We start from the raw sequence: 25,739 nt of genomic DNA, 5'->3' as shown, positions 1-25,739 counted from the left end.
CCTTCAACACTCCGAAAAGCCATTCCCGTTCCGTACCCTCCCCACGGTGACGCCGACAGCTGCTCGAGGGTGCCATGGAAAGCGCCACTTTGACACCAGCAGCTCCACGAGCTCTTTTGGAACCATCGTTCCCCGGCGCAGATATTGCTGGATCTCTCATCAAAAAACCAAGCGAAACCATCCGTTCTGAATCCAGCTTCCATTTTCTCCTCTTGAAAAAATGCAAATTAAAACTGATTTGTAACTGTTTTAAACACTCAACATGCGCTGTAACGGCAGCGTCCCTCCCTCCAGCCATGAGAAATGCGATTTAATTGGTAATAAATGGTCCCAAAAATCCGGATTGTTCTTATGCAAACAGTTAGTTTTTCCCTTAGATTTTTTTAAAAAGAGGCATTGCGAAGAGAACACAGCTGACAGCACCATTACAAAATTAAGATTACTGGGTTCAAAATTTAAGCTTGAATTTTTTTTTCCTAGTTCTGTTAAACACTTGGGGAAACCCTGCAATATTTTTGACAAAGTGTTTACCATACCTTTCCCCTCCCCCTGCCCTCCCGACACCTGAGACTTTCCTTGCTGAGAAGCCATCATCCAGGTTCTGTGAATACTAACCCACTTTTTTTTTTTTAATTTTTATTTTTTTTGACAGCCTGAACGGCAGACTCCTTATTTACTAGAAAGATACCAAGTTCCTTGGAAGCCTTGTGTTTACAGAACTAACCCTTTCTAGCTGATATACTGAGTTTCTTTTGCTACTCCTTGTATTATCTTATATACTCATGGGAGAAAGCTTTCTCAATCAGATTCTTTTTAGCTCTTAAAACAGTTGCAGCATTTGAAACCCCATAATAAATGTTTTTATTCCAAAGTTTTGGTTTCATTTATGAACCCAGACGAGGTCTTTTCCGCGGAGATGTCTCCTCCTCTTCATCATCATCTTCATCATCAGGATAATCCACTAGGCCAACTAGACTTCCCTGCCAATTTAAAAAAAAAAAAAAAAGAAAACCAAAAAACTTACATTGGAAAAACCACCCAGGAACGTGCAAGTTTTGTACAGAACCCCCAGCCAGCCTGTCTGGGACGCACGAGCCTGCAGAAGGTTTCTAGGTGACGCCTTTTTCCACTCAAACACCCCTTTGTCTCGAGAATGTTTTTGAACCTTGAGGTTAAAAAAGTCCTGGTACTTCCTTGCTCCTCTGGGCCTGGCCTCAGAATTGTCACTTCCTGTACTTCATCTGCTTAAAACCACTTAACTCCCCAACAGAGGGCAGGCCGCTAACATAATTCAGACAAAACCAATCCCGTATGTGCATCACACACGGAGCAGCAACTGGCCAGTTCAAGCTGAGGAGCAGGAGCAGCCAAATTGATGCACGATCAAACTGTGCCCACCAGATCACCAAGAGCCTCCAGTCCCGCCTAATGCTTCCTTAAACCTTCCCCAAACCCAGTAAAAACCAGTAAAGGTTTAACTAGGCAGGGCTTGGATGAACTTGGAGGTAACTACACACCCTGCCCCGAGGCTAATGCTGACCTTGCCACATTACAACTGCTAAAGCCTCCCGCCACGGCTCCGCTGCCCCGAGCGAGGGCAGCAGCTCTTGCACACGAGCTCCCACCTTCGTGGCGGTCACCGCCGTGGTCAGGGTCGCGTTCTTTGAGGAGGAGCCGTTGGAGCTTGCTGGTGACGTCTGAGCTGCCACGGATTTACTGTTTGCGCCGTTTGCACCATTGGCTGCGCTGGCTGAGTGGGAAAAAGTGAATTTGAATCCCCCAGCTGAAGTCCTTTTTGGAAGATTCTCTTTGTCTTCACTCTCCTTAGCTGAGGGACAAACATTTCCGTACTTAAATATCAGCTGCACACCACAGAGTACAATCCACATCACAGTATAATTCCAGGGCAAAAGCCACCTTGTTTGTTGGTTTTTTTTAAAATTCAGATTACATCAACAGCTCACCTGACCTCATCCAAAGCCCGGCAACATTCACCCTGAGAATCTGCTGCGGACACGGGACGGGGCTCACTCAGCCCACACGAGTCCATATAGAGTTTTGCTTCGGAATGTCATTTAAACTAGATGCTCCCTTGGAGCAATTTAAATTCATTGGTTTATTCATTCATAGATTTCTAGGTTGGAAAAGACCTTAGAGATCATCGAGTCCAACCGTCCCTAATCCCCATTAAACCATATCCCCAAGTAGATCATCCACCCTATTCTTAAACACATCCAGGGATGGGGACTCAACCACCTCCCTGGGCAGCCTATTCCAGTGGCTGACAACCCTTTCAGAGAAGAAATGCTTCCTAACATCCAACCTGAATCTCCCCTGACTGAGCTTATACCCATTTCCTCTTGTTCTATCACCCAACACTAATGTAAAGAGCCCTTCCCCTACCTTCCCACCATCTTTTCTCAAGTATTTGTAGGCTGTAATCAGGTCTCCCCTCAGCCTCCTCTTCTTTAATCCTAAACTGGCTGGCAAAGACACGGTAGGAATTCACCGCTCAGCTGTATACAACACCCTCGCTCCTGCTTGTGACACCGAGCACGAGCAGCTGGTTTGTTTACACGACACTCCACATATCTGGCACAGAGCACTTTGGTGCTGACAAGCTGAAATAGAGTAAATACCTTTTTTAGTTTCCATAAATTTTTCATAGCTATCTGGAAAATCATCCTCCTGTTTCGACTTCTCGACTGGAGGCACAACAGCTTCACCTTCTTCCTCTTCGTCTTCATTGAACCACATTTCTTCATCCTCCTCTAAGGCTCTTGCATCTCTGCGAAATCTATTGCTACGCAATATAGATGGAACACTGTAAGAGACACAGGACACGTGGTTCAGGTTTTGCCTGCTGTTCCAGGCTCCGCCGGGATCACAGACGGCCTCTGACGCTTCCGAGTGATCTCGGTGCGTTTGAGAGGCAGTCCAGCGCCGTCCCCAGTTCTACCATCAAGGTAAGCTTCCCCCAAAGCCCAGCTGACGGTAAGGCAGACCGAGTCCTAACTCCCAGTGACAGAAGATTCTGCTCTTCCTAAGCTGAGAGTTTTCTGAATGTAACGCTGAAAACACTGACAAAATTCCAACCGTGCTACAGCAGGCCACGGGGAAAGCCAGGCGGGGCTTTATTCTAACTGAAGAACTTTTCATCAAGAATGAACACCCCACCCCAATCCCAGCCTTCTGCTTTTTCTGCCCTCTAGGAAAGAAAAAAACAACCAGCAGTAAGCAAAGATACATAATGGCACCCGATAAAAGCCTGGGAATACATCAACTGGGTCGTACCTGTTCAATTTCTGGGTTTGTCGGTCTTTTTCTTGCTCATATTTTGTCTTCAATCCCTTGAACGTCTGAACATATTCAATAGATTCAAGTGCATTATAAAAGTTTTCAACTATATGTGCAATAAGGGACTTAATATCTTCCTGTGTAAGAACAAAACGGGGTTTCAGTCTCAAATATGAACACGCAGAAGTTCAGAAAGCTTTAAAGTTTCAAAGTAACTGGAGTCAAAACGTTATTGTAAAGAACAAATGTGAAGTAATCAGATCGATCTTTAATAAAAAAGCTGAAATCTAGAAATAATTATTAAATTTCCCATATAAATGGACAAGACAGTACTGTCCCAATTCTCTTTGTGATAGTTTGAATAAACCACGATGCTTGCTCCCTAGGATTAAGCCTTCTTCAGATAAAGAGGAGTTTGGCTGTGTGTTCCCACAAGTTTCCCTCTCTTTCTAGCCCCCAGCAGCACGCATAGATATCCTACGCTTAAAAACTGCCCTGCATCTCCACAGACCACAAAGATTCCTGAGAAGACTCCCCCACATCAAGGCATTCGAGCAGCTCAGGAGCTGGTGCAAGTCCTTGTGTTCTGCCCCAGCACCACACGGAACTGGGCGCTCCTGCTCGTCCTGTCTGTCCTGTCCACACACACGTCGTTCCCGCAAACGCTGCCGGCGGAAAAGCCACTGATTCAAAGCTGAGGCTGGCTAAGAAAGCACATGTGTAGGATTTTCAAGGACAATGATCATGCAAGTTCATAGTCAAATCAGTCTCATTTAGACCAAACAATACCCAGATTTACTCCCACGTTACATATTTCATTTATTTCCTCACTTCAAAGTTTGGTCCAGAAACAACACATTCCATCACTTGGAACACTGTAACCTACAGGAGCTTTTACACAGACTTGTGTGTAAATAGTGCAGAGACGTGCTCTGTGATGGGACAATCGAGCAAAACAAACAGGAAGCAGCTCACGGGCTCCTTTCAAGTTGAATATTTATCTGTGGGATTTCGGTTTGTGGTTTTACCTGGTACAACGCTACTTCATGTGAAACGTTGACATTTGGTATTTCTACCCAAGAGCTGAAGTAGCTGCTCAACTCACCACTCTGATGAATTCAAACAGCTCAATGACAGCAGAGTTGAGCAGGTTGTACCTAGTTCCATTATCCAACAGAGCATTTATAACTGGTTCAAACAGGTTTCCCTTGGTGATATAACGGTTATAAAATTCATCTTTTAGGCCAATTATCCTCCTCATAAAGCGAAGAGCACCTATATGAAGAAAGAAATGCAAGAATTTAATAACTACACACCAGGGCTCCAACCTGCTTCGCCTGGAAAGAACTTAAAACCCCTGATGTTACTGAGAGGAAGATGCACCCCCAAACCAGAAGCATTAAGAAGCACTTTCTGAAAGTTCAGAAGAAACATTTGCTGACAGGTAACCTTTCTTTCATTCTTTGACTTTCCTGGGCATTTGAATGTGATCAGGGTCTATTAATTTCTTTTTGAAATATAACAGTAATAAACTTCAGGACACATCAAATTAAATTATTGGCTCATTGCTGTGCTTTTCTGCGTGCACCTGCAAGAACCAGCCCCTATTCCTTAAATACCTGGTGCACACCACTTCACCCACTCCCCACAAGGAGCACTGGGTTTACGATGTTGTTACGAAATGACAGCGTTTCCATTTAAACGAGGTAAGACAGCTGCTCACAAGTGATCCTTACAGTCATAAAGACTTGAAAGATCACTGTGGACTTCAGAAGACACAATTCTCCTTCCACCATGAGCTGCATTGGCCTACCTGAACAGACATCTGCTACCTCTTTTCAAAATTGCTACACAACTAACCAGTAATAAATAGGAATTTAACATGAATTTTGAAGTACACTCTTGTACTTGTACGCCCTCCACAAAGTACGTGCAAAGCCTCAAAGGCGATCACAACAGCTCCATACTCACACAGGGCCAGAAACGTGTGTTTTGAATTCATCAAGACCAGTACTCTTCTTAGCAAATCCTTGTTCATAATGTAATTCTTGATGTGATACGTGTGGTGTTCAACACAAAAAGTAAGCAGCTCCAAAATTAAGGCAAGCAGTTGTGCCGTTTGGTAATTATCTACAAGAAAAATCGATGCCTTAAGTTACACTCAAACCGTGCTGGCACGTACCAAATCATCACCGAGCTCAGTTGCCATTACAGTTCCTGACGTGTTTTTGGTGGCACACTGAGCTGCTTTCGGAAGTGAGAACAAAACAACACAGAATAATTTGGCCTCCCCTCCTCCCCAGTCACAAAAACCATCCTGAACTGGCAGTGAGACTCCTTCCAGGATCAGCGAGGTCCCGGTTACAGCAATCCAGGTTAATGGTACGTGGTTAAAAGAAGAAAGGCAGTTAGACCTGCATTCATTGGCAATGTCTTTTCACAAGGCTCAAAAAAGATAAAAATCCAAACTGTCAAAGCTCAGCCATGTCTCTTTAGTGCATATTCTACTAAACTGATTTAAACTTTCACTATCAAGGTAGACTAGGGGAAAACAAGTGAAACCCAGTAATTCAAAACCAGACAAAAACGTTCCCTCAGCTTCCTGTCGTCTCACATGAAGCAAAGCACCTACATCTATTACAATAAAAAGTATTTTAAAAAATTAAATATGGACATAAACAACTTTTTTTTTTTTTTTAATTTAAAACCCCATACACAGCATTTTAACTTTTGTCAGCCCTGAAGTGGTCAGGCAGTTGGACTACATGATCGCTGCAGGTCCCTTCCAACTGAAATACTCCATTCTATTCATACAAGACAAGTTTCAAAATTCAACATCCATTAAAACTTACCAGGACAAATTGTATTACTCTTAGTGGACCCAACTACTGCATCTGATAAATAGAAAATGAAAACAAAAATCAGAAAAAGGTTTTCAAAGCACTGTAAATATTTACAAGATGGGGATAAACAACCAACCAGCTGTTCAAACTTTTCATTGAATCGAAAGTTTCTGTAAGCTACAGGGAAAAAAAAATGTAGAGCAAGAATGCACGCTGGATGAGATTTCTGTATTCAATTTACATTACAAAGTTTCAAATTCAACCAGGTGAAAATTCATAATCTAATACTTTGGGATATTATCCCTACCTAGACTAAAAGAAAGTGCCTAGTCTAAATTTTTCAAATATTATAAAATAAGTACTACTGATATTCTACAAGCTTTATTTTCATGTAAAATGCATAAAACATTTATTTTTTGACTTAATATGAGAACATGGGTAACATGAAATAAATGTTTTTACCAAACACATATTGGTTTGATTTAACCTCTTGAAAGAGAACTCAGAAAAAAGCCTAACTTTTTTCTGAGGTTCCAGCCTAAAAGAGGCTGTAATGATGTTAAATTTCTGTTTGTAAACCACTAGAGACAAACTCACAAGGGTTATTTGTGTGCACCAAACGAGATTTCCAATTCATTTACTGTTACCAGGAAAAATAATAAAAAAAAAGAAACAAGATAACGGAGCTCCAAGTTGTGTTTGTCCGAATAGTTTTCTTTCAGCCTTGCTATGCTACAGCCAAGTGAAAACTAGTTTTTGGAGTTCATCACCCAAGCTCACCCGATGCTTGAAACCATGTAACCACTGATGACTGTCACAGTATTTGGTTAACTTTTAGAAAAAAGTACCTGTGAACTAAAGACACACTCTGCTTTGCAGCAAACACTCTTTGGAATTATACTAGTGGAACCAGTATCCAATTAACAACGCACATCAGGGAGATACATATTTTAAAAAGATACGTTTTCATTCAAAGCTGCCAGAAAGGGCTTTTAGAACTTCTGCCCACAGAAGCCCTACCACTGGGGGAACCACAGTTCCCAGCAAGCGCGTTCCCAGCTTGCGTCGCAGCCTCACCGCTGCTACCAGGACTGAAGTCACTCGAAAACATCACAAGATGTACAGCAAGGGGAAAAAAAATAAAGTAACATTACCTTTTTCACATTTATCTTCTGATGTATTAGCCAGAAGTGGTGCAGTAAGAACATGCATACAATGGTTGTAGAAGAAATTGAGAAATTCACTTTTTTCTGTTTTCTAAAACAAATACAACTTTATTAAACACTCGCATTTGTATACTTCCCTTTCAACAACAAAAAGACATAAAAGACAGCCTGCAAATAATTCTATCAGCTCCCTCAAGCCTGCCTGTATCTTTCTGGTTGGTCCTGCAACATCATCTTCACTCCATAACACACATTTCTTTATTTTTGTAAAAGATCTGAGACACACGAAGCCAACCTCACTATCACAACCCCCCCCCACGGATGCAGATACGCTATTTCACTGAAGCACGGAACTGTTTAGTTTAATAAACACTTGCACAACATCCATTACCTATGCCTTTTATTGTCAAAAGTTAATGGAAATTTTAGCTTATTTTTTAGCTTGTTTAAATTCAGTATCAGACCATACACGACACTGTCAAAAAAGAATAAAAACGTCTTTTTTTTGATCCTCCCACCACAACAACAGCAATAAATATCAGGCTTTTAATGTTGCTGAGACAGTAAAGTGTCTTTACCCCTTTGTATTTTCTTACATTAGCTGTGGCCAACATGTTCTCTGGATCGATCAGAGTACGCAAGAGCCCCATTAACTGAACGGCTCCTCCAAGTTCAGGATCAGTATCGCAGATCATCTGCTCAATGACCACATTGATGAGGAGGATATCCTGAAAAAAAACAACCAAAAATAATTAGGCATTCTTTCAACAGTGGATGATTTCTTTAGTTTCTGTATTAGGTGCCTTTTTTTTTTTTAAAAACAGAATTTAAGTGAAAAAGCAAACTTAAGAGTTGCATTTAGACACTGGAGCTCTGTCAGGCACAACCCTCCCCACCTAAAACTGTAAATCTACTTTTTCCTGTTTCTAGTATTTACATTTTTGGGCTAACTGTATCCCAAATTCTGGTGACGTTTGTTTTGCTGTTTCTTCTAAAACTATTCCATTCAACAAACTCCAAGCCACTTTTACTTACATCGTCGCTCTGCTGGGCCTCTTGCATTACGAATTCTCGGACCATGGATGGACTAAATTCTACTAGATAAGAAAATATATCTGTAGCAGCAGATCTAACTTGCAGATCATCCATCCCCTAATAAAAAACGACGAGATTCGTTTATTAGAGTAAATCAAGTTTGGTATTTATCATCAAAAATATTATTTATTATTTTGGACAAATCAATTTGTACACAAGTTTCTATACTTGTTTATAGGCAACAAGAATGAATAATTTTGCTTAGGGTATGGGGTTTTCTCTAATAACTGTACAATTTCTAAGCCCAAAATATTAACGTAACAGGAAACATTTGGACTGGGCTAACCCTGGAAAAGAATAATAAGATTAGAGTTCATCTAATCACTGAACATCTACACGACTTTTATGTTTCTGTAACAGTCAGTGTCCTTTGGTAAGTTCACAGGTTGTTATGCTGGAATATAAAAAATCCTTGAATTCACAGTTTGAGCGACAGCAGCACTGACAGAAGAATTGCAATGGTCAGGCAGCAACAGCTGCTCCAACCCAAGGAGTGAAAAAAAGAAATTATGTTTTCACATTGCTGATTAAGATAGATTAATCAGCTTTGTACCTCTGAAAAGACAGGATTACGTGATCTTTTGGAGAGCAACAAGCTAACAGTTCAAGATTATCTAAAAATACCTCTTTGGCACCGTTCCAACAACAACAGGAAAAAAAAAATAATCAAGCTGCCACGTGAAAGAGAGCGTCTTTCAATTTTTACACTGCATTTACCACAGACTCCTCCATCATGCAAAGTAAAAATAATAGCAATAAAGTTAGGCTACTTCTGAAAACCGGGGACATCTTTTGGATTCTGAATGTTACAATAAACTTCAACTTTCAGCAGAGCAAAGCTGTCCATCCAAACTTAAACAAAGGTGCTTAGCAGATCTGAAAAATGGTTAAATGGCTGGGGTTTTTTTATTTTTATTAAAATCAGCTTGAAGTTTTGACTTACCATTACAATTTCAAGAGCTGGAAGAATTCCCAACTTTGCCAAAGTTTTGAAAAACGCATCTCTGTTCTGAGGTTGTAACGTCTGAGAAAACGCGCAGAATTCCTTGAAAAAGTTAACCTATGGTATAGGAAAAAAACCTTTAAGGTGCATTTGATTCAGAAAACTCTCTGAAAATAGGAAACCATTACAACTTGTGTCAGAGTTTGTGTACTGGCTGGTATATGCCTTCCTAGAAAATGGTATTCTAGTTCTCTCTTCTCTAACCTTCGACCTCAGAAAGAAACAGTCACCTTGCAGCTATTTTATCACCAAGTGCACAAAGGATTTAAACTCCTGCCTGGTGTGCCTTTTGTTTGAAAGAACAAAGATGCTTCCCTGGCTGAAGGCAAGATTTTAACACGGCAATTTAAACATCTTCAAGGATAAATAATGTTTGTGATATATATATTAAGGGACTACTGGCAATCCTCAGTCAGAGGACTTCAAAGATCTTTTTGAGTAAAGTAGAGTGAAAAAAAGGAGTGTTTGTATGACAAATATAAGGGATGTGGTACGTTGCAGAGTATCAGGAAGGAAGTTCACCTTTAAGTCTAGGATGCCAACTTAGTGCTAGTACTTTCTCAACAACAAAATAATTATGCAGGACAAATAAATCCGAGCTTACCTTGCAAGAAAGGCTGAGCCTTTCTAGCCTAGAATCACTAGGAAGTGATTCTAGAGTCACAGAAATACCTCAATGACCACAGAACTAGCAGAACAGTTTCAATATTTCTACTTAACTTCTGTAGTTTAAAGCATTCAAAGAACTATGAAGACCCACTGACTTACCAATTCACACCGTTTGTCATCGTCTGTAGCTTCATCTGTTAACTGTGCAAAAACTTCAGACAAAAATTTCTCATCTTCCTGCGTAACACATAAGAAGAACATGACTTACACAATGCATCTTAAAAGTGAAAATATCGATCTTTATTGGATCCCCCACTGTAGAAAGTCAAACTTAATTGAAGCTTAACTAGAAACAAAGAAACAAGAATTGGTAGATTTGGTAGATAAGGTGGGTTTTTTTCGTTTTTTCTCCACACCTACGTTATTTTATCACAAAAAAGGGAAACGCAAGACACGCATTCAGGAGCTCATCTCCAGTGTACTATTTCAGCGCTCATTCTGTGCAGTGGAAGCAGGTCCAGAAGACCAGAACCATACGTTAAAACCACCTTCTGAAGGACTTGTCTCTATAGAACACGTCCTTCCTTTCCCTCTCTGCCACGCCGCCCGCTGCACGGTTTGCCACGCACCCCCGTGCACCAAAACTGCTGAAAGTGCCAGCGGTGGCTGCAGGCTCCTTCCCCACACCTCGCGTGGGACCTTCCTGCACGTTCCTACACTAGGAACGGCCGAGCCAGGTGCAGTTTTCACCACGCTGCATCGGTGCCGTTCACACCACGCTGTGAACATCACGCCTGTATCGCTCACCCTCTGTGGATCTGCAGCACTGCAAATGTTTTTCCAGTCCCCCTGTGCAAGGGTGACTGGAATATCTACTACCGAGAGAGACTTATTTTTAAGTGTACTTAGAGCAACATTTCCCTTCTTGTTAAGCATTTCAGTTTCACCATTGCTTAAAACTCAAGAGGTACAAGAAAACCAGGGTGAACATCGTCGTCTCTCAACTGTTTGGGCACTTTCTGCCCTCGCAGTACATCAATTTCTCTGCACTCCTTCACGGGGAAAATAGCGTTGGCGTTCTCTCAAATCAAATATCTCTGTTGGCTTTCAAACACAACACCAATCCTAAAGCAAACAGAACATTTTACTACAGCGTTACAAAATTACGCATCGCTGTACGGGTTTAAGTCTGTGAACTTTACTTATGCATTGACCAAGCAGGAACAGAAGAGCAAACGGAAGAGCAGCATTCCAATAAATATATATAAACATCGCATGGCGTAACGCAGAGGGTGCTTGCTTCTCTGTCGTTCTGTGTGCTGTCGCTGAAATCTGGGTGCTTTATTGGGCTAACACAACACAGAACTGGTACAAGTTGCAGGAATGCCAGCCAAAGGCTCACAGAATTTGTTTTCCTGAAAAATGTTCAGACGAGGGGAAAGAAGTGCTTTACAAACAAAGGACACCTGGAATCAACATCAGAGTGCCTGCAACATACACAGACTTAGCAGTTTATTCTAAGCTTTGCTGGCTTTAACAGCTTAATTGAGCCTGTTAGAAAAAAAAACACCCACCATACCACAATCACCAAGAGAAAACCCCACTACAGAACACTTGGCAACGGAGAGATCTCTTGCTTGCAGAGAGCTGCCCCACAGTCTAGCCCTGATGTCCCAGAGCACAGGAGGGATCCAGGTTTGTTTTCCGTGCTCGCTCCGTTTCCCACGCGGCTGCCCTTCACCTACAGCAGCGCTGGGATCGACTGCTCCGCGGCACGTAGAAAGGAGCTTTACTGCCGGAGCAAACTCAATCTCTTACTCCTATAAACCACCTTCTCCTAGGGAGCTTTGCCAGAGTATTTAGGGTAACAACACTTCTAATGTGTTCACCAAACTCCAAGGAGCTTTAGAGCTCTTGTGCCCCAACAAAAAGCTGATTTCCAACAGGGAACTAACTGTGAAAACAGTCCTGAACCTGAGGTCCACACTACCAGATAAATTCCCCAAGCGTGCTATCAATAACACCTCTTCCACGTGTGCTTCCTTCTTCGTTTGGAAAGCTCAAGGCAGCTCAAGTGATGTATGGCATAGACATGATTTGTAAATCTACACGCGCGGCAGTTTTATGTTAAGGCACAATTAAGCATCCAGTACAGTAAAATTTATCTGGAAAAAAAAAAAGGAAGTTTACAGAGTTAAAAATCTCTAAATGGAAGCAGGACTGTGACCTCAGGAGAATGATACTGCATTTATTTTTAGTTTTAGAAAAGTAATACATGCAAAAAAATAAAATAGGAAAATATGTATTAATAAAAAGTCATTAATTTTGCAAGTGGGATTTACTTTTTAGTTTCCTTCTGCCATTCAACCAAAGTAGAAAGAAGCCCAAAAGCTTATTCGTGCAATTCTATAGTTTTGATTTTTTTCCCAGTTCTCTACTGCATTCTTTAGAAACATTCCTTATAGCAATTTTCCTTCTCCAGTGCCTCTCTCTTTCCACAATTTTACTGCTCTCTTCTTTTTGACACATCTTCCTATTTCCCAGAGACTATCCACACTCAAAACAAAACCTAAGAGGTTTTTGACATTCTATCCTACACAGACGTGCCAGTTTTCTAAGGACACGGATCAGAAACAGAATACACCCACTCTGGCACCCGTTAGTTTGCACAACGAAACGTGAGCAGAACACATCCCAAATGTCCCCAAGTTCACACACGGCTCTTCAGAAGGCTCCTCCTGCAGCCCCACTGCGTTCTCACACCCAACCACCTTTAAGCCTGCTTCTGACTACAAATAATTCACTAAGTTTTTCCACATAGTAACATGTTGGTTATGTATTAATTATTACTTTTGGATATCAGTATGAGGAAAAAGAGAGAATTACTTAATACTACAACATGAACATTTGAAATTAATACCAAAGTAATAGTATAACAGGAATTATTCTATTCTGAACACGCTCTTTCGAACCACAGATTTAGAATTTGTTATAAAGATGTCACAAATGGCCCTGACATATAACACAAAAAGTTGCTTGTTCCCTAAACATCTGTATAAAACCAGCTCAAAACGCGTATGTTGCTTCTGAATCAAGGAGAACCTTTAACTCTTTACAGTCCATTAAAAAGAAATACACACTCCTGAAATCTACCATTTTTAAAAATAAAAAAAGTAAAAGGCATCAGAAATAAGGGGAAGCATTCAGAACATTATGCAAATGAAAGCAGTACGATTAACTTGCACAGTGGTAAAGACCCGTAAACAATTTCAAAACTACAGCTAGAGGCATCTATCCATAATCCATCAGTACCATATCAAAAACCACTTACCTGCAACATACTGACAATCTCAACTTTGTTGAAGAAAATAAAGGAAGTGAGGGTAGAAAGAAAATTCTCTTCAAAAACAGATGGTGTCGGCAAGATGATGTCCTGAATATACTGTACCCTGTAAGTCTGGTGGATTTTTTGCCTGAGTTCGGAGTCTGTTATAGGAATAACCTCCTTAAACTTTGCTGTTTTGGTCAAGAACTCCCTGTGCCGTTTTGGCTGAGCCAAAGAAGGATCGTACTCAAGGCATCCAACAACATCCATAATACACTCATCAGAAAACATCACCTCAAACAGAGTCGCTTTGTTGAGGAACAAAATCCCTCTAATAATTTCATACAAATGATGCAAGCCTTCAGTGTTCTCTAAATTCTCGCAGACTTGGAAAAGCTGTAGTAGTTTTTTAATATAGCCTTCATTCTCCAAGGCCAGCGCTAGCTTTTCTCTACGGATGGGTGAGGAGAGAACAGAGGTAACTAGGTCAGCAATCTCTTCAAGTTTGTTGAGTTCACAAGTAGGAAGGTCGATCAAAGGACTAGTTTCAGGCATTTCTTCTATGTGTTCCTCTTCTGACTCAATAAGGTCCTGCGTGACTTCCACTGAAGGATCCTTACCTTGAACCTAAGAAGAGAGCGCGCACAGTTACTGCCTCATCCCAAAACATTCATAAAAATAATCAGGTCAATAACTGAAATAACACGTGCGTAAGCACTTTTACACCTTCAACAGCCTGGAAAACACCTGCCCGTGCAGAGGAGTAGAGTCTGCTGCCTCTAACTCTGCTGTCGCTACCGTTATCCTCAATAGCACATCTGTCAAAAAATCCAACCATCCTATACTTTTCATTGCCCCCACTGACCCAGAATTCACAACTCTTGTTGTGAACTCCGTCACAAAGGATCACACTCATGCCAGAGTCTCAAAGGACAGAGCAGGAAGAGTTTTGGAGCCTGACGGTTTATGTTATCCGATCACAAGACCACCTCCCTCTCAGACTGGTCATCAGCTCAGCCCCAATTTAAAACCTGGCCTATCTATTAGATGCATACACTTGTGGTAACTACGATCCGTTCCTTTTAGCAATGGTACTCCAGAACTGGCTGAGAGAAGACTTTAATACCCCAAAACATGCCGAGATTAAGAATGCACCTAAATTGCCTAGTTTGTTCAAAGGAAACTGCTAGGAAATCCAAGTTCTATGTTTCTTTAGTCCTAAACAGCTTTACATCGCATCATTTCCAAATCCGAGAAGGTTATGATAAATTCCAACATGAAAGCCCAAGTTTCTTCTTTTAAGTACACATAGTGCAAGTCCACTGACTTGTTACTTCCAGAGCTGAAAGTGTAAGATCTAAACTGTTTTGTAAATATCCAAAAGATACAAACAGTCAGTAAGACTTAGGTGTTGATGAAAAAAATCCCACTGAGATTTCTGAGCTCACACAGCAGTGTCACCTCCTCGTCTTTCACAGCAAAATATCTCACTCCTTTGGCATTGTAACACAGCTATTTCCAGTTCCTCCTAAGGCCACCTGGGAGAAGGACAACTCAAACCTGGTACTCTGGCATTCCTCTTTTTAATAAAAACAAACAACCCCCTCCCTAAACTGCCCAGCAGCACCTGAGTTTCATGGTTACATTGATTCTTCAAAAGTGTGAAATTCACTTATGAAACAACAACTGGTGTTCTGAACATCAGCGACTTAAGATCTTATGCAGAAAAGCCATAGAAAATAATGTTAAATATTTGCTTATTTCACAAGTAGGTTTAAAAATTACAGCACAAAGACATGAAGTCACAAAAGACACTAAGACATGTGGAAGAAACAGAATATTAAAAGTTAACTGTACCTGGCAGATTTTTTCCCAAATTTCATCGCAGCCAGCTTTTTCTTGAAAACTCAGTGCTAAATCATAGTTTTCCGCTTCTGACCAAACAATCAGGGTGTCCTGTTTAAGAGAAAAATAACTGTTTCTGAAAGAGGTCTACGCTGCATATTCATCCGTATTCCGCTCAGTCATATGTCTGAAGAAGAACTGTAATTAAAGTTACACTTGTCAAAAAAGAACCCAACACACTAAAATATTAAATCACCTGCTCTGCCATAAGTGACATCACCTTTCTTTTTTGCTATTTTGTGACTACTACCTTACACATCATCCATTTAAATATACTTTTTTTCATATCCAAACCACTTATATCAGCATTGCTCCAACATGCTCCTGAGCCAACTGTCTGGAAAAGGGAACGCACAGCTGGGAGGAGATTAAGCAAACTTGCAGTATAGCCATTTAAGCCTTTTCATATTGTAGAAACCAAACCCCAAGATTTCAGTGTTTCCTCCTCAGAAAGGGTTTAATACAGCCTTAGCAACATGAGAAATAATGCTAAAATATTCTTTTCTGAATTAAAAGACATACAGTCTGAATCATGTAAAACTCCTAAGTTCTTTCTGAAGTTCCAAAGGTTTTGCCAATAGGTATGTTCATTTGAGCCATTTTTTTTCCTCTGCCTTTATCAATTCGAGCTGTGCACTTGCACAATGTATCTGAAAGATTTGCTTGAATTTCTGAAGAGACTAAAAAGGGGTTTTAGGAGGTTTTAGGCCACTTGCTGCTGCACTGTAAGGAACGGCAGCCTGTGCTTTGACACTCCATATGCAGTTCAGCATCCTACAGGAAATTCACCTTCACGTTAAAACCTTCAAACCCAGCAGCTCTCTGCTAAATTCGCAGCAGACTTGATGAGCTCCAGCAAAACAATTCAACATTCTGCCAAGTTAATTGACCTCCTGAACTGTTACCACACCTTTTGGGTTTTTTTTCAAACACCCACAAGCCCTTGCTTAATGCTCAGTAAGGTAATTTACTTCCTGCGTTGACAAAGGTCAATATTCGCTGCACCATTTATCGAGGCTTGTAAGCCTTTACCTTATGCATCACTTTTATCATCAACAAAATATTCGGAGTGGTACCTTTGAGCTTAGCACCACAGGCGAACAAACATCTGACTGGCTTACAGATACCCAACGTACTTGAGGAAACGTCAGGGGCACCGAGAAACAGACACTGCCGTTGTCACAGAATCACAGAATGGTTTGGGTTGGAAGGAACCTCAAAGATCATCCAGTTCCAACCCCCCTGCCATGGGCAGGGACACCCTCCACTACACCAGGTTGCTCAAAGCCACATCCAGCCTGGTCCTGAACAATTCCAGGGATGAGGCAGCCACAGCTTCTCTGGGCAACCTGTGCCAGTGCCTCACCACCCTCTGAGTGAAAAATTCCTTCCTTATATCCAATCTAAATCTCCCCTCTTTCAGTTTAAATCCATTCCCCCTTGTCCTGTCACTACACGTCCTTGTAAAAAGTCCCTCTCCAGGTTTCCTGTAGGCCCCCTTTAGGTACTGGAAGGTCTCCCTGGAGCCTTCTCTTCTCCAGGCTGAACAGCCCCAACTCTCCCAGACTGTCTCCATAGCAGAGGTGCTCCAGCCCTCAGATCATCTTCGTGGCCTCCTCTGGACCCGCTCCAGCAACTCCACATCCTTCTTGAGGTGGGGACCCCACAGCTGAATGCAGCACTGCAGGGGGGTCTCACAAGAGCAGAGTAGAAGGGCAGAAGCCCCTCCCTCAATCTGCTGCCCACGCTGCTTTGGATGCAGCCCAGTTGGCTTTCTGGGCTGCGAGCACACAAGCCCTTTTCCTCAGGGCTGCTCTCAATCCATTCTCCACCCAGCCTGTACTTGTGCTTGGGATTGCCCCGACCCACGTGCAGGACCTTGCACTTGGCCTTGTTGAACTTCATGAGGTTCTCACAGGCCCACCTCTCCAGCCTGTTGAGGTCCCTCTGGATGGCATCCCTTCCCTCCAGCGCGTCCAGAACTTGGTGTCATCTGCAAACTTGCTGAGGGTGCACTTGATCCCACTGTCCATGTCACCAACAAAGATGTTAAATAGCACTGGTCCCAGTACTGACCCCTGAGGAACACCACTCGTCACTGGCCTCCACGTGACATTGAACCACTGACCACAACTCTTTGAGTGCGACCATCCAGCCAATTCCTTATCCACCGAGTGGTCGATCCATCAAAACCATGTCTTTCCAGTTTAGAGACAAGGATGTCATGCGGGACAGTGTCAAATGCTTTGGACAAGTCCAGGCAGATGACACCAGTTGCTCTTCCCTTATCCACCAACGCTGTAACCCAAGGTAGAAGGCCACCAAATCAGTCAGGCAGGATTTGCCCTTAGTGAAGCCATGTTGGCTGTCACCATCACCTCCTTATTTCCCATGTGACTTAGCATAGTTGTCAGGAAGATCTGCTCCATGATCTTGCCGGGCACAGAGATAAGACTGACTGGCCTGTAGTTCCCTGGGTCTTCCTTTTTCCCCTTTTTGAAGACAGGGGCTATGTTTCCCCTTTTCCAGTCAGTGGGAACTTCACCAGACTGCCACAACTTCTGAAATATGATGGATAGTGGCTTAGCAACTTCATCTGCCAGTTCCCTCAGGACCTGCAGATGCACCTCATCAGGTCCCATGGACTTGTCCACCTTCAGGTTCTTTAGATGGTCTCGAATCTGATCTTCTCCTACAGTGGGTGGTTCTTCACTCTCCCAGTCCCTGCCTTTGCCTTCTGTGACTCAGGCAGTGTGGCTGGAGCTCTTGCCAGAGAAGACTGAGGCAAAGAAGTCACTGAGTATCTCAGCTTCCTCCATATCTTGGGTAACCAGGTCTCCTGTTTCCTTCTGGAGAGGGCCCTCATCTTCCTTAGTCCTCCTTTTATCCCTGACATACCTATAGAAGCTTTTCTCGTCACCCTCAATGCCTGTGGCCAGATTTAATTCTACCAGGGCTTTAGCTTTCCTAACCCGACCCTTGGCTGCTCAGACAACTTCTCTGTCGTCCCCTTGCGTCTCCACTCCCCAAGTACTCCCTCATTCCCTTCGTGCACCAAATGACAGGCAAGATGAAGGTGACTGATGACTATCTGTAAGGTGTTCACTATGCTAAAAGGCCAATCCATGACATAGTATCATACAACAACTACCTGGTCACCGTCCTTTACGCATCCCCCAAAGACAGAGGGACAAAGACATAACTAACACCAAGTGATCATCGCGATTCTTGAACCTACTATCAGCATTCCTTAAGCACTTTCCATCCAAATCAGGTTAGTTTAGATGGTTTAAACAGACCCTTGTTAATGCAGTTACCTGGGCTTACACGGGTCAGGGAGCACTCCTAAGTGTTTCCACTGAGAGATGTGAGGGAACTAACATTTGGGACAGGACTGCTGACAAGCAGCTTGCATGGGACAGTAGGTAAACTCCTTCACCAGCACAGCTCTCTGAAAAACACACGTCTGTCTCAAACACAACTTGCCACCCGCTACAATTATCACCCTGGAATATGAATAAAAATTAGCATGGCTGATGTGGCATTCATTCTTCAGTTCATCTCTACAATCATCTTAATCTCTCAATATCAACATGTAGTTGTGTGTTTTGGGGGTTTTGGCTTTGGCTTTTTATTTTTTGTAAAAAAAAAAAAAAGTTTAGCATAACAGCTTTTCTTACAGCAACATTGTTGACAAATGCCTAACAACAGATCAGCTTCTTTCTCCCAAAACATTATCACAGGCCACACTAAAAACAACAGCATTCGCACAAGCTCAATTTTTTTTTTTTCTTTCTTTCTCATTTTTACACATTCCTTTAAAGAAACAAAGGTTTCCTGTTCAGGAAAGAACTGAGCTCGCTGCACTACCATTTTAATGCCATTCATGAGAGTTGTTTATTTATACTACAGTGTCCTGTATTACATTTGCTACAGTCACAAATATTAATAGGTGGTCTCCCTGCTCCAATTCACGTGTGCAAATGGTACAGCTTCATGTAGCTGACAGGGTTTTTGCTTACAGCTGTCTGCCCTCATCTCCAGCTCACGGACAGCTAGATCTCTGTGTTTACAGTGTGCCATTTCAGAGTGAGCACTTGAACTGGGCTTCAAGGAAAAAATAGTAATTGTCAACTGCAGGCACTGAAAAGTCTTATCAGCTCACTGATGCGGCTCTCAGGTTAATAAAAAAATAAGAATTCTTAAGAACAAGTTTATGGCTGTTACAGAACTCAAAATCTGAAATGCTTATCTTGAGATGTTCTGTGAAATTACTGATGCCCTGACACTCAAAATCAATACGCTTCCAGGTGAGCTGAGGCTCAGAGGTGCCCCAATGAACAAAGAAGGACAAACACACGAAGAAGTCCTATTCATAGCCCACAATGATTCAAGTAGGAGATATATTGCAGTAACTCAAATGACTGCATGCCTCCAGAGACTGCACTCGAAATTTTTGTTAGAATTTCGAGTTACTGAATCGTACTCGCTACAGTCTGTACTGCCCACACAAAGCAGAAGTTACGTAAGCTTCTCCAAAAATATTTCTGAAAGACTAAACAATAGTTTCTTTAGGAAATAATTGTTCAACACCAATATAAAATTTACTCATCCGGCGTACACTTCCTGCATGACCTAAGACAACCCACGAAGACCACAGACAACATCTTCCAGGCCTAGTTGCTGTGAGAGACTACTGCTCCCACCTGCTCAGATCAGCACTCACAATGCTGCTCAGCCAACGAGCAACAGCAACGTTCCTTAATTCACTCAAATGCAATATAAGACAAAAAACCACAAGTGATTAATTCAGAACAACAATTTTGACTAAAGAGACTAGTTCGAATGCCACCTCAGTGTTGACAGGGGTTTGCACTATGTCTGTTTTGTCTGCAACATGTCTAGTTTGCTACTATGTCTACCTCTCCTTGTTCCTGCACCAGCCCCTCATCTCCCTCTTGGGCCAGCACAAGCGCGCTATACAGTGACCCAGACAGGGGAACACATGCAGATAAAAACTACTCCAGCAAAAAGGGGTATTTCAACTGGATCAGTTCCCACATCTAACCTGTCACCCAGTTAACACGAATAGCCATGCTGGGATGAAAGAGGAGCGATGCAGCCCTCTGGCAGCTGCTCAGGCTGGCTTTGACAGCACCCCTGGAAACGTGGTAAATCCTGGCCTCAGGTAACTCTGATTTTGCCTCCAGCAAATCACTCTGTTGTCACGAGCGGTGGAAACTCCATGCAAAAGACAGTATTGGCACATGTTCTTCGTCTCAGATCTGAAAATGGATAGAGCACACCTAAAGGAGAGTTAGCATCAGAAGGCAGTGTCCACAGGAAGGATTTCTGTGGCAGTTCCAAGTCTTTCAGCCACCCAACTGAAAATTACCGCCCTGGTAACTGAGCTGGAGAAACAAAGCACACCCAGGGATCCATCTGATTTCTCACTGACGACACGGTCTTCTGCCAGTTTTGCCAGGGAACAATAACCTCAAGCAGAGGGTGGAACAACCACTGGGTGTGGTAACAACTTTTTAGAGCACTCCTGCTAGAGCCTCCAGAACACATCTGACCCTGCCCTTTGGCCAATATGGGGTGTCCAGTGAGGGGTACGTAACTCTCAAAGCCTATGTCCAAAAACCCAGGGGGATCTAAAGCTCTTCAGGCTCTCATATTCTTTGCATGCACAGAACAAGAGATTCTTCTATGTTGTATTGGGCACCTATGTCCAATCCAAGTCCTATTTCTCTTAAGAAAGAGGTCACGACTATATTATGCCTAACACCCTGACAGAAACTCTGGACGACAGCTAGTGACCACAAACATGATTAAAAAAGGCAGGTAACAGGTCTGTCCTCTTTACAGTTAGCCAATAGTTACAGCACTACTTGGCACAAACAGTGTAACGTTGGGAATCACAGACCAATGCACAACAACTAAAAATCAGTTGGTTTTCTTCTTCTGCAGAATGTTGTTATGCAAATCGCAATTTAAGCAATGACTATCCTGTAAGTCCACTCAAGTCATTTGCATGAAGACAGATGTGTAGGCAGGGCATGTTTCCTTTCCATCCAGCTGCACCATCTCGTGGCTTTCCCCAAACCCAAGGTGATCAGCACCTTACTGAAAACCTGCAAGGGAACTCTAGCAAGTAGAAGAGAGCGCGCTCCTCCATGCTGCCAGTCAGCTCCCAGCATCTGCCCTGGGCAGACTGGTACAGCCTCCCAGTCTTCAGGCTACCTTCGTAAGACTTCACCGTTCAAGTAGGAATGACAAGGAAAGACCATCTCTCTTCATCTCCAGCTAGCTAACATAATTTACCTAAATCTTTCCACCGTTGTTAAGAAGGATCTGCTCCCGAGACACCCAGGTTTGAATACTGCAATCGCTGAGTGACGAGACTGAAATCTCACAAAACTGAGAAAAGCACGGGAATGCTACATGAAGGTCTGCTTTTTGCTGCTCTACTCAGAAAGGAGCACGTGAAACTTGAGGACAAAGCTCTGTCAACTAAAAGCTGTATGACTTCAGAGGGTAGGCAAACCTAGAAACAGTCCTTGGAAATCATCAATCATGATTCCTCTTCGAAAAAACCCAAACTTCTTCAAAAGAGTGAACAGTGAAGCAAACACTTTCAGCCACGAGGACGCAGAAGTATTAGAATCAATAATAAAAAACAACCAAAATAAACCTCAGCCTGAGCTTTTCAAAACTACAACCTACAAAGACTCCCACAAGAAAAATGACAACAAAAGCTACGGAAGTCACTTGAAACTTTCTTACCAGTTAAGTAAAGATGGCTTTCAAATAATCAGTTACATGAAGTTTCAGAAAACAGGCTGCAACAAGAAGCAATTTAGAACTTTACAGCAACACAGTCTGCATTCATGTTTCATGATGTATCAGTTTCCTCTACTACAGGAAGCAGTTCAAGGCTCTTGACTTTTAGAATCCTGCAGAGCTCCATGAACATCGTCCTCCTTCCTCAGCACAGCCTGCCCGAGGAAAGTCTACAGCCACCATCCACCTGACCACAACCACCAGTATCTAACGAGTGAGAAAGTGAAAACGACAGAAAACAGAGCCTTCTGAAAAGCCAGGCCTGAGACTGACTCGCTCCCAAGCTGATGTCAGCTGACCCGTGCTCAAGAGCTAACGAAGTCTCCTTCCTCAAGTTCTCCTAACATAACCTGTCACCTTCCATTGGGGGGGAAAAAAAAAAAAAAAAAAAAAAATCAATCCACACAAAATCCTTAAAGATTTGTCTCTTTATGATTTAGGAAGCACAAAATTACTGTTTTCTAGTGCTGAAACACTTCTGGATACAATACTGACAAAGAGCAGTATAAAACACTGAACAAAAGCAACAGAGAATCTACTGTAGAACAAAGGAACAGACAGGAAAAAAAAAACAGTAAAAACCATGAGAACAATGAAAGAAGAGACACCAAAAATTAATGCAGAGAAAGGAAAAGGCAATATTAGCGAGCTCGTTTTTTTAGTGGATTAAACAAAAATGACCTATTAACACAGCTCCCTGTGCTTTACTACTGCTTTACTACTTAGTAAACTTTAGTTCTGCAGAAGGTTATTCCCAGGAAAGGCAACCGTGCAAGGAATTCTCACCACAGCTAGTCACTTTACTTAGGACAGCTGAAGTTTTCAAGGCTTAAAACAGAAACTAAAGAGCAACAATTAAAGAAGTCCCACAAAGACAAATTCTTTCATGTTATTTCCCAAAAAAACACCTCAAGAAGTAAATACGCTGTAACAGAGGTGCCAAAGTTTTGCCTTCCTAATTCAGCAATTATTTCATATTGCCTAGGACGGGAGACAAAAATTACAAGTCTATGTTGCTAACTATTTTTCCTGTAATGAGCTCAATATTTATCCAAATTGTGTATGTTCTCTTCAAAGCCTGAAGTCTAAAAAGGGTTTTTTAGGAGACCTACATTTTAATTTCTAGAACGCGAAGTATTATAGCACCTACAGGCTTCTAAGCAAGTTTTTCACCTCCATCGAGGTGAAAAAACCATCAAAAACCACCATCGACAATTCCATGCCACGCTGCTTTCCTTTTTTTTTCTGAAAAATCCAATTACTCTGAGCATAAAACAATTCTTCAGCATCAGTAATGAGGAAAAAATAAATAATACTCACCTGCTGTTTTTGATATGCCGTATTTGGGTTTATCTTCGATTCTAACAGTAGTGAACCTGAAAAAGATATGATGAGATATTTACTGAGTTTAACAAAATAAACATCTCCATCTATCTTACAACCACCACCCGTGTGCCAGCCGACACGTGCTCAACTTCATCTGCATCTCACAGAAAATCCAGGAGAACCATCTTCTTTAGACATAATTCCCTAAAATAAGCCAGGTAAACCAAAATTCAACAGAAACAACCAGATTAAAATGTACTTTTTTCTTCTAATTTAGGCCATAATTCTCTGTAGTGCTGGTTTTTTTCCCCGACATTTGGCGAGACAAGTAGCTTGTTTAAGGGCTGCGTAGCAAACCCATACAAATTCGTACCAGGCAACACGCTGCCCAGCATAAAAAATGGTTTTGCCCGCAGAAGCCACGTGGGCCCTTTGCTTTTATTTCCTTCAACTGTCCTTCCGAAGTGAATCATCCCGATACTATAAACCCAGGGACTTTATCTCGTGTATGCGAGTAGTGTGTGTATCCTGGCAACGGCTCCGGAGTAACTTACACCAGTCTTAGGTGGTTTATTTAGCACATTAGCACCTGTTGGCCGACACAGTGGCCAGCGGGCACGCTCCCCCCCGCAAAAGAGACCCTTAAGGTGACTGTAAAGTGCAATAAAACACGAGGAACGCCCCACGACTCCAACACAATCAGGGAATTTCTAGGGGGGAAAGAAAACAAGCAACTTTTTCTAGTAGTAAGGGGAGTGCGAGAGCACTTGGAAAGCGAACGAAGCGACTCCGAAAGCGAACAAGATGTCGCCACGCTAACAACTTCCATCTCATTCAGTCGGGAGGGATGCAGCCGCCGGGGGAACCGGGGAGGAGAAAGGCTGCGGCCACGGCGGTAGGAAACTTTGGGCAGAGCCGCGAGCTAAAGCAAAGAAAGGGGAAAAAAATAACCGTCCGTGATACACGCGGCGGTAGGGCGGCGGGAAGGCACCGGCAGCCGAGCGCGGCCGCGGCGGGTGTCAGCGCTGGCGAGCGCCGGTGCGGCGGGGAGAGGAGAGGAGGGGAGAGGAGGGGAGGCCCGGGCCGGGCGGCGGCGGGGAGCGCGGGGAAGGAGGCCCGGGCGGCGGGGAGCGGAGCGGAGGGGAGGGGAGGCCCGGGCCGGGCGGCGGCGGGGAGCGCAGGGGAGGCCCGGGCGGCCCAGGCCTCCGCGCGGCCCCGGCCACGCTCTCACCGTCCGACTCGGCGCGCACCAGCAGCGACATCCCCTTGAGCCGCTCCACGTAGGTGGAGGAGACGTGCCCGGTGCCCCTGTCGTCCCATTGCCGGTCCTCGTTGAGGGTGTAGACCTTCACCCGCCGCCGAGTGTCCGACATGGTGCAGCCCCGGCCTCGGGCCTCCGCGGCGACCCCGGGCCCGCTCCGCCTCCGGGGTTGGGGGGGTGGGGGGGGAAGCGACGGAGCGAGGGCGGGGAGAGGAAGCGGGGCCGCCGGGCGGCTCAGGGGCTCCGCGGGGCCTTTAACGCGCCGCTTTTCATGGCTCGGCGACGGCGGGAGAGCGGCCGCCGCGCCCCGGCTCGGGCCCTCGCTGGCGCCGCGCCGCCGCCTCAGCAGCTACCGCCGCGCCGCCGCCATCTTGTCCGCCGCCTCTCGCCGCCTTTCTCTTCCTCCCAGCGCCGCCACGGGCTCCCCGCGCAGGGGCTACGGCGGCCGGCAGCTGCCGCCGCGCCGCCGGCAGCACGGCGGCGGCGGCGGGCGGGGCCGGGGGGACGAGGAGCCCGCACCCCCCCCCCCCCCCACCCCGCGGGGAGTTTTCCGAGGGAGACGGGAAGCGGGAGAGCGCGCGCACGTTTCCCGGCCGTAGAACGCGCCTACGGCCTCCGGTCGATGCGTGAACGATTTTCACCCCCGTTTTAAAAAAAAAAAAAGCCCAGAACCTCGCGGTGGTGAAACAAAAACGGTCAAGTGGCTCCTACGAACGCTGCGCGACTTCAGACAGAGCCTTGCCAGGCGGCGCGGAGCCCGTAAATCTCAGTTTTCCGTACCAAAAACCAGCTACGCGCTTCCTCTGTGCTAAGAACAATAGTAAAAAATGATTATAAAGTGTTTGCGTGGGAATAGGGGAAAAGGAGACAAAAACGTGCAAGAAGTCAAGCTGTGTGGATTAGTGAGGGCTCCGGGGCAGAAGGGAAGTGTGGAAGTGGCTCGGGAATAAAATGTTTCGGGCTCAGAAGTGGAAGGGAGATGGGAGGGCAGGTGCTCCCCGGGCCAGGGTGTGCCTCATTCCCAGACAAAGCAAGGCTTTTCCAGCTCCTGCCTAATGGCAAA

General features: G+C 43.8%; 1 protein-coding gene across 5 annotated transcripts; it reads right to left on the bottom strand.

The window, feature by feature from the left end:
* Positions 1–77: 77 nt before the first annotated feature.
* On the bottom strand, positions 78–24,815 carry PPP4R3B (protein phosphatase 4 regulatory subunit 3B). Of its 5 annotated transcripts, none has more exons than XM_086631908.1 (16): positions 24,647–24,815; positions 23,410–23,465; positions 15,196–15,294; positions 13,345–13,965; positions 10,173–10,250; positions 9,345–9,461; positions 8,342–8,458; positions 7,885–8,034; positions 7,295–7,397; positions 6,150–6,191; positions 5,269–5,427; positions 4,403–4,572; positions 3,295–3,434; positions 2,640–2,824; positions 1,626–1,828; positions 78–980 (listed from the first exon to the last, which is right to left on the bottom strand). In XM_086631908.1, the coding sequence occupies exons 1-16, from the start codon at positions 24,786–24,788 to the stop codon at positions 885–887; spliced, it is 2,478 nt and encodes an 825-aa protein (XP_086488034.1). In that variant the 5' UTR covers positions 24,789–24,815; the 3' UTR covers positions 78–884. The 5 variants fall into 5 exon arrangements, with proteins under 5 accessions (XP_086488034.1, XP_086488033.1, XP_086488036.1 ...); XM_086631907.1 differs by having other exon boundaries at positions 7,903–8,034; XM_086631910.1 differs by having other exon boundaries at positions 1,626–1,750; positions 7,903–8,034.
* Between the last annotated feature and the right edge of the window lie 924 nt (positions 24,816–25,739).

The sequence above is a fragment of the Tauraco erythrolophus genome, chromosome 2 (genome assembly GCF_009769465.1).
Source record: "Tauraco erythrolophus isolate bTauEry1 chromosome 2, bTauEry1.pri, whole genome shotgun sequence".
NCBI lineage: Eukaryota > Metazoa > Chordata > Aves > Musophagiformes > Musophagidae > Tauraco > Tauraco erythrolophus.
Note: the sequence above shows the minus strand (reverse complement) of the source record. Positions and strands in the feature narration are given on the sequence as shown.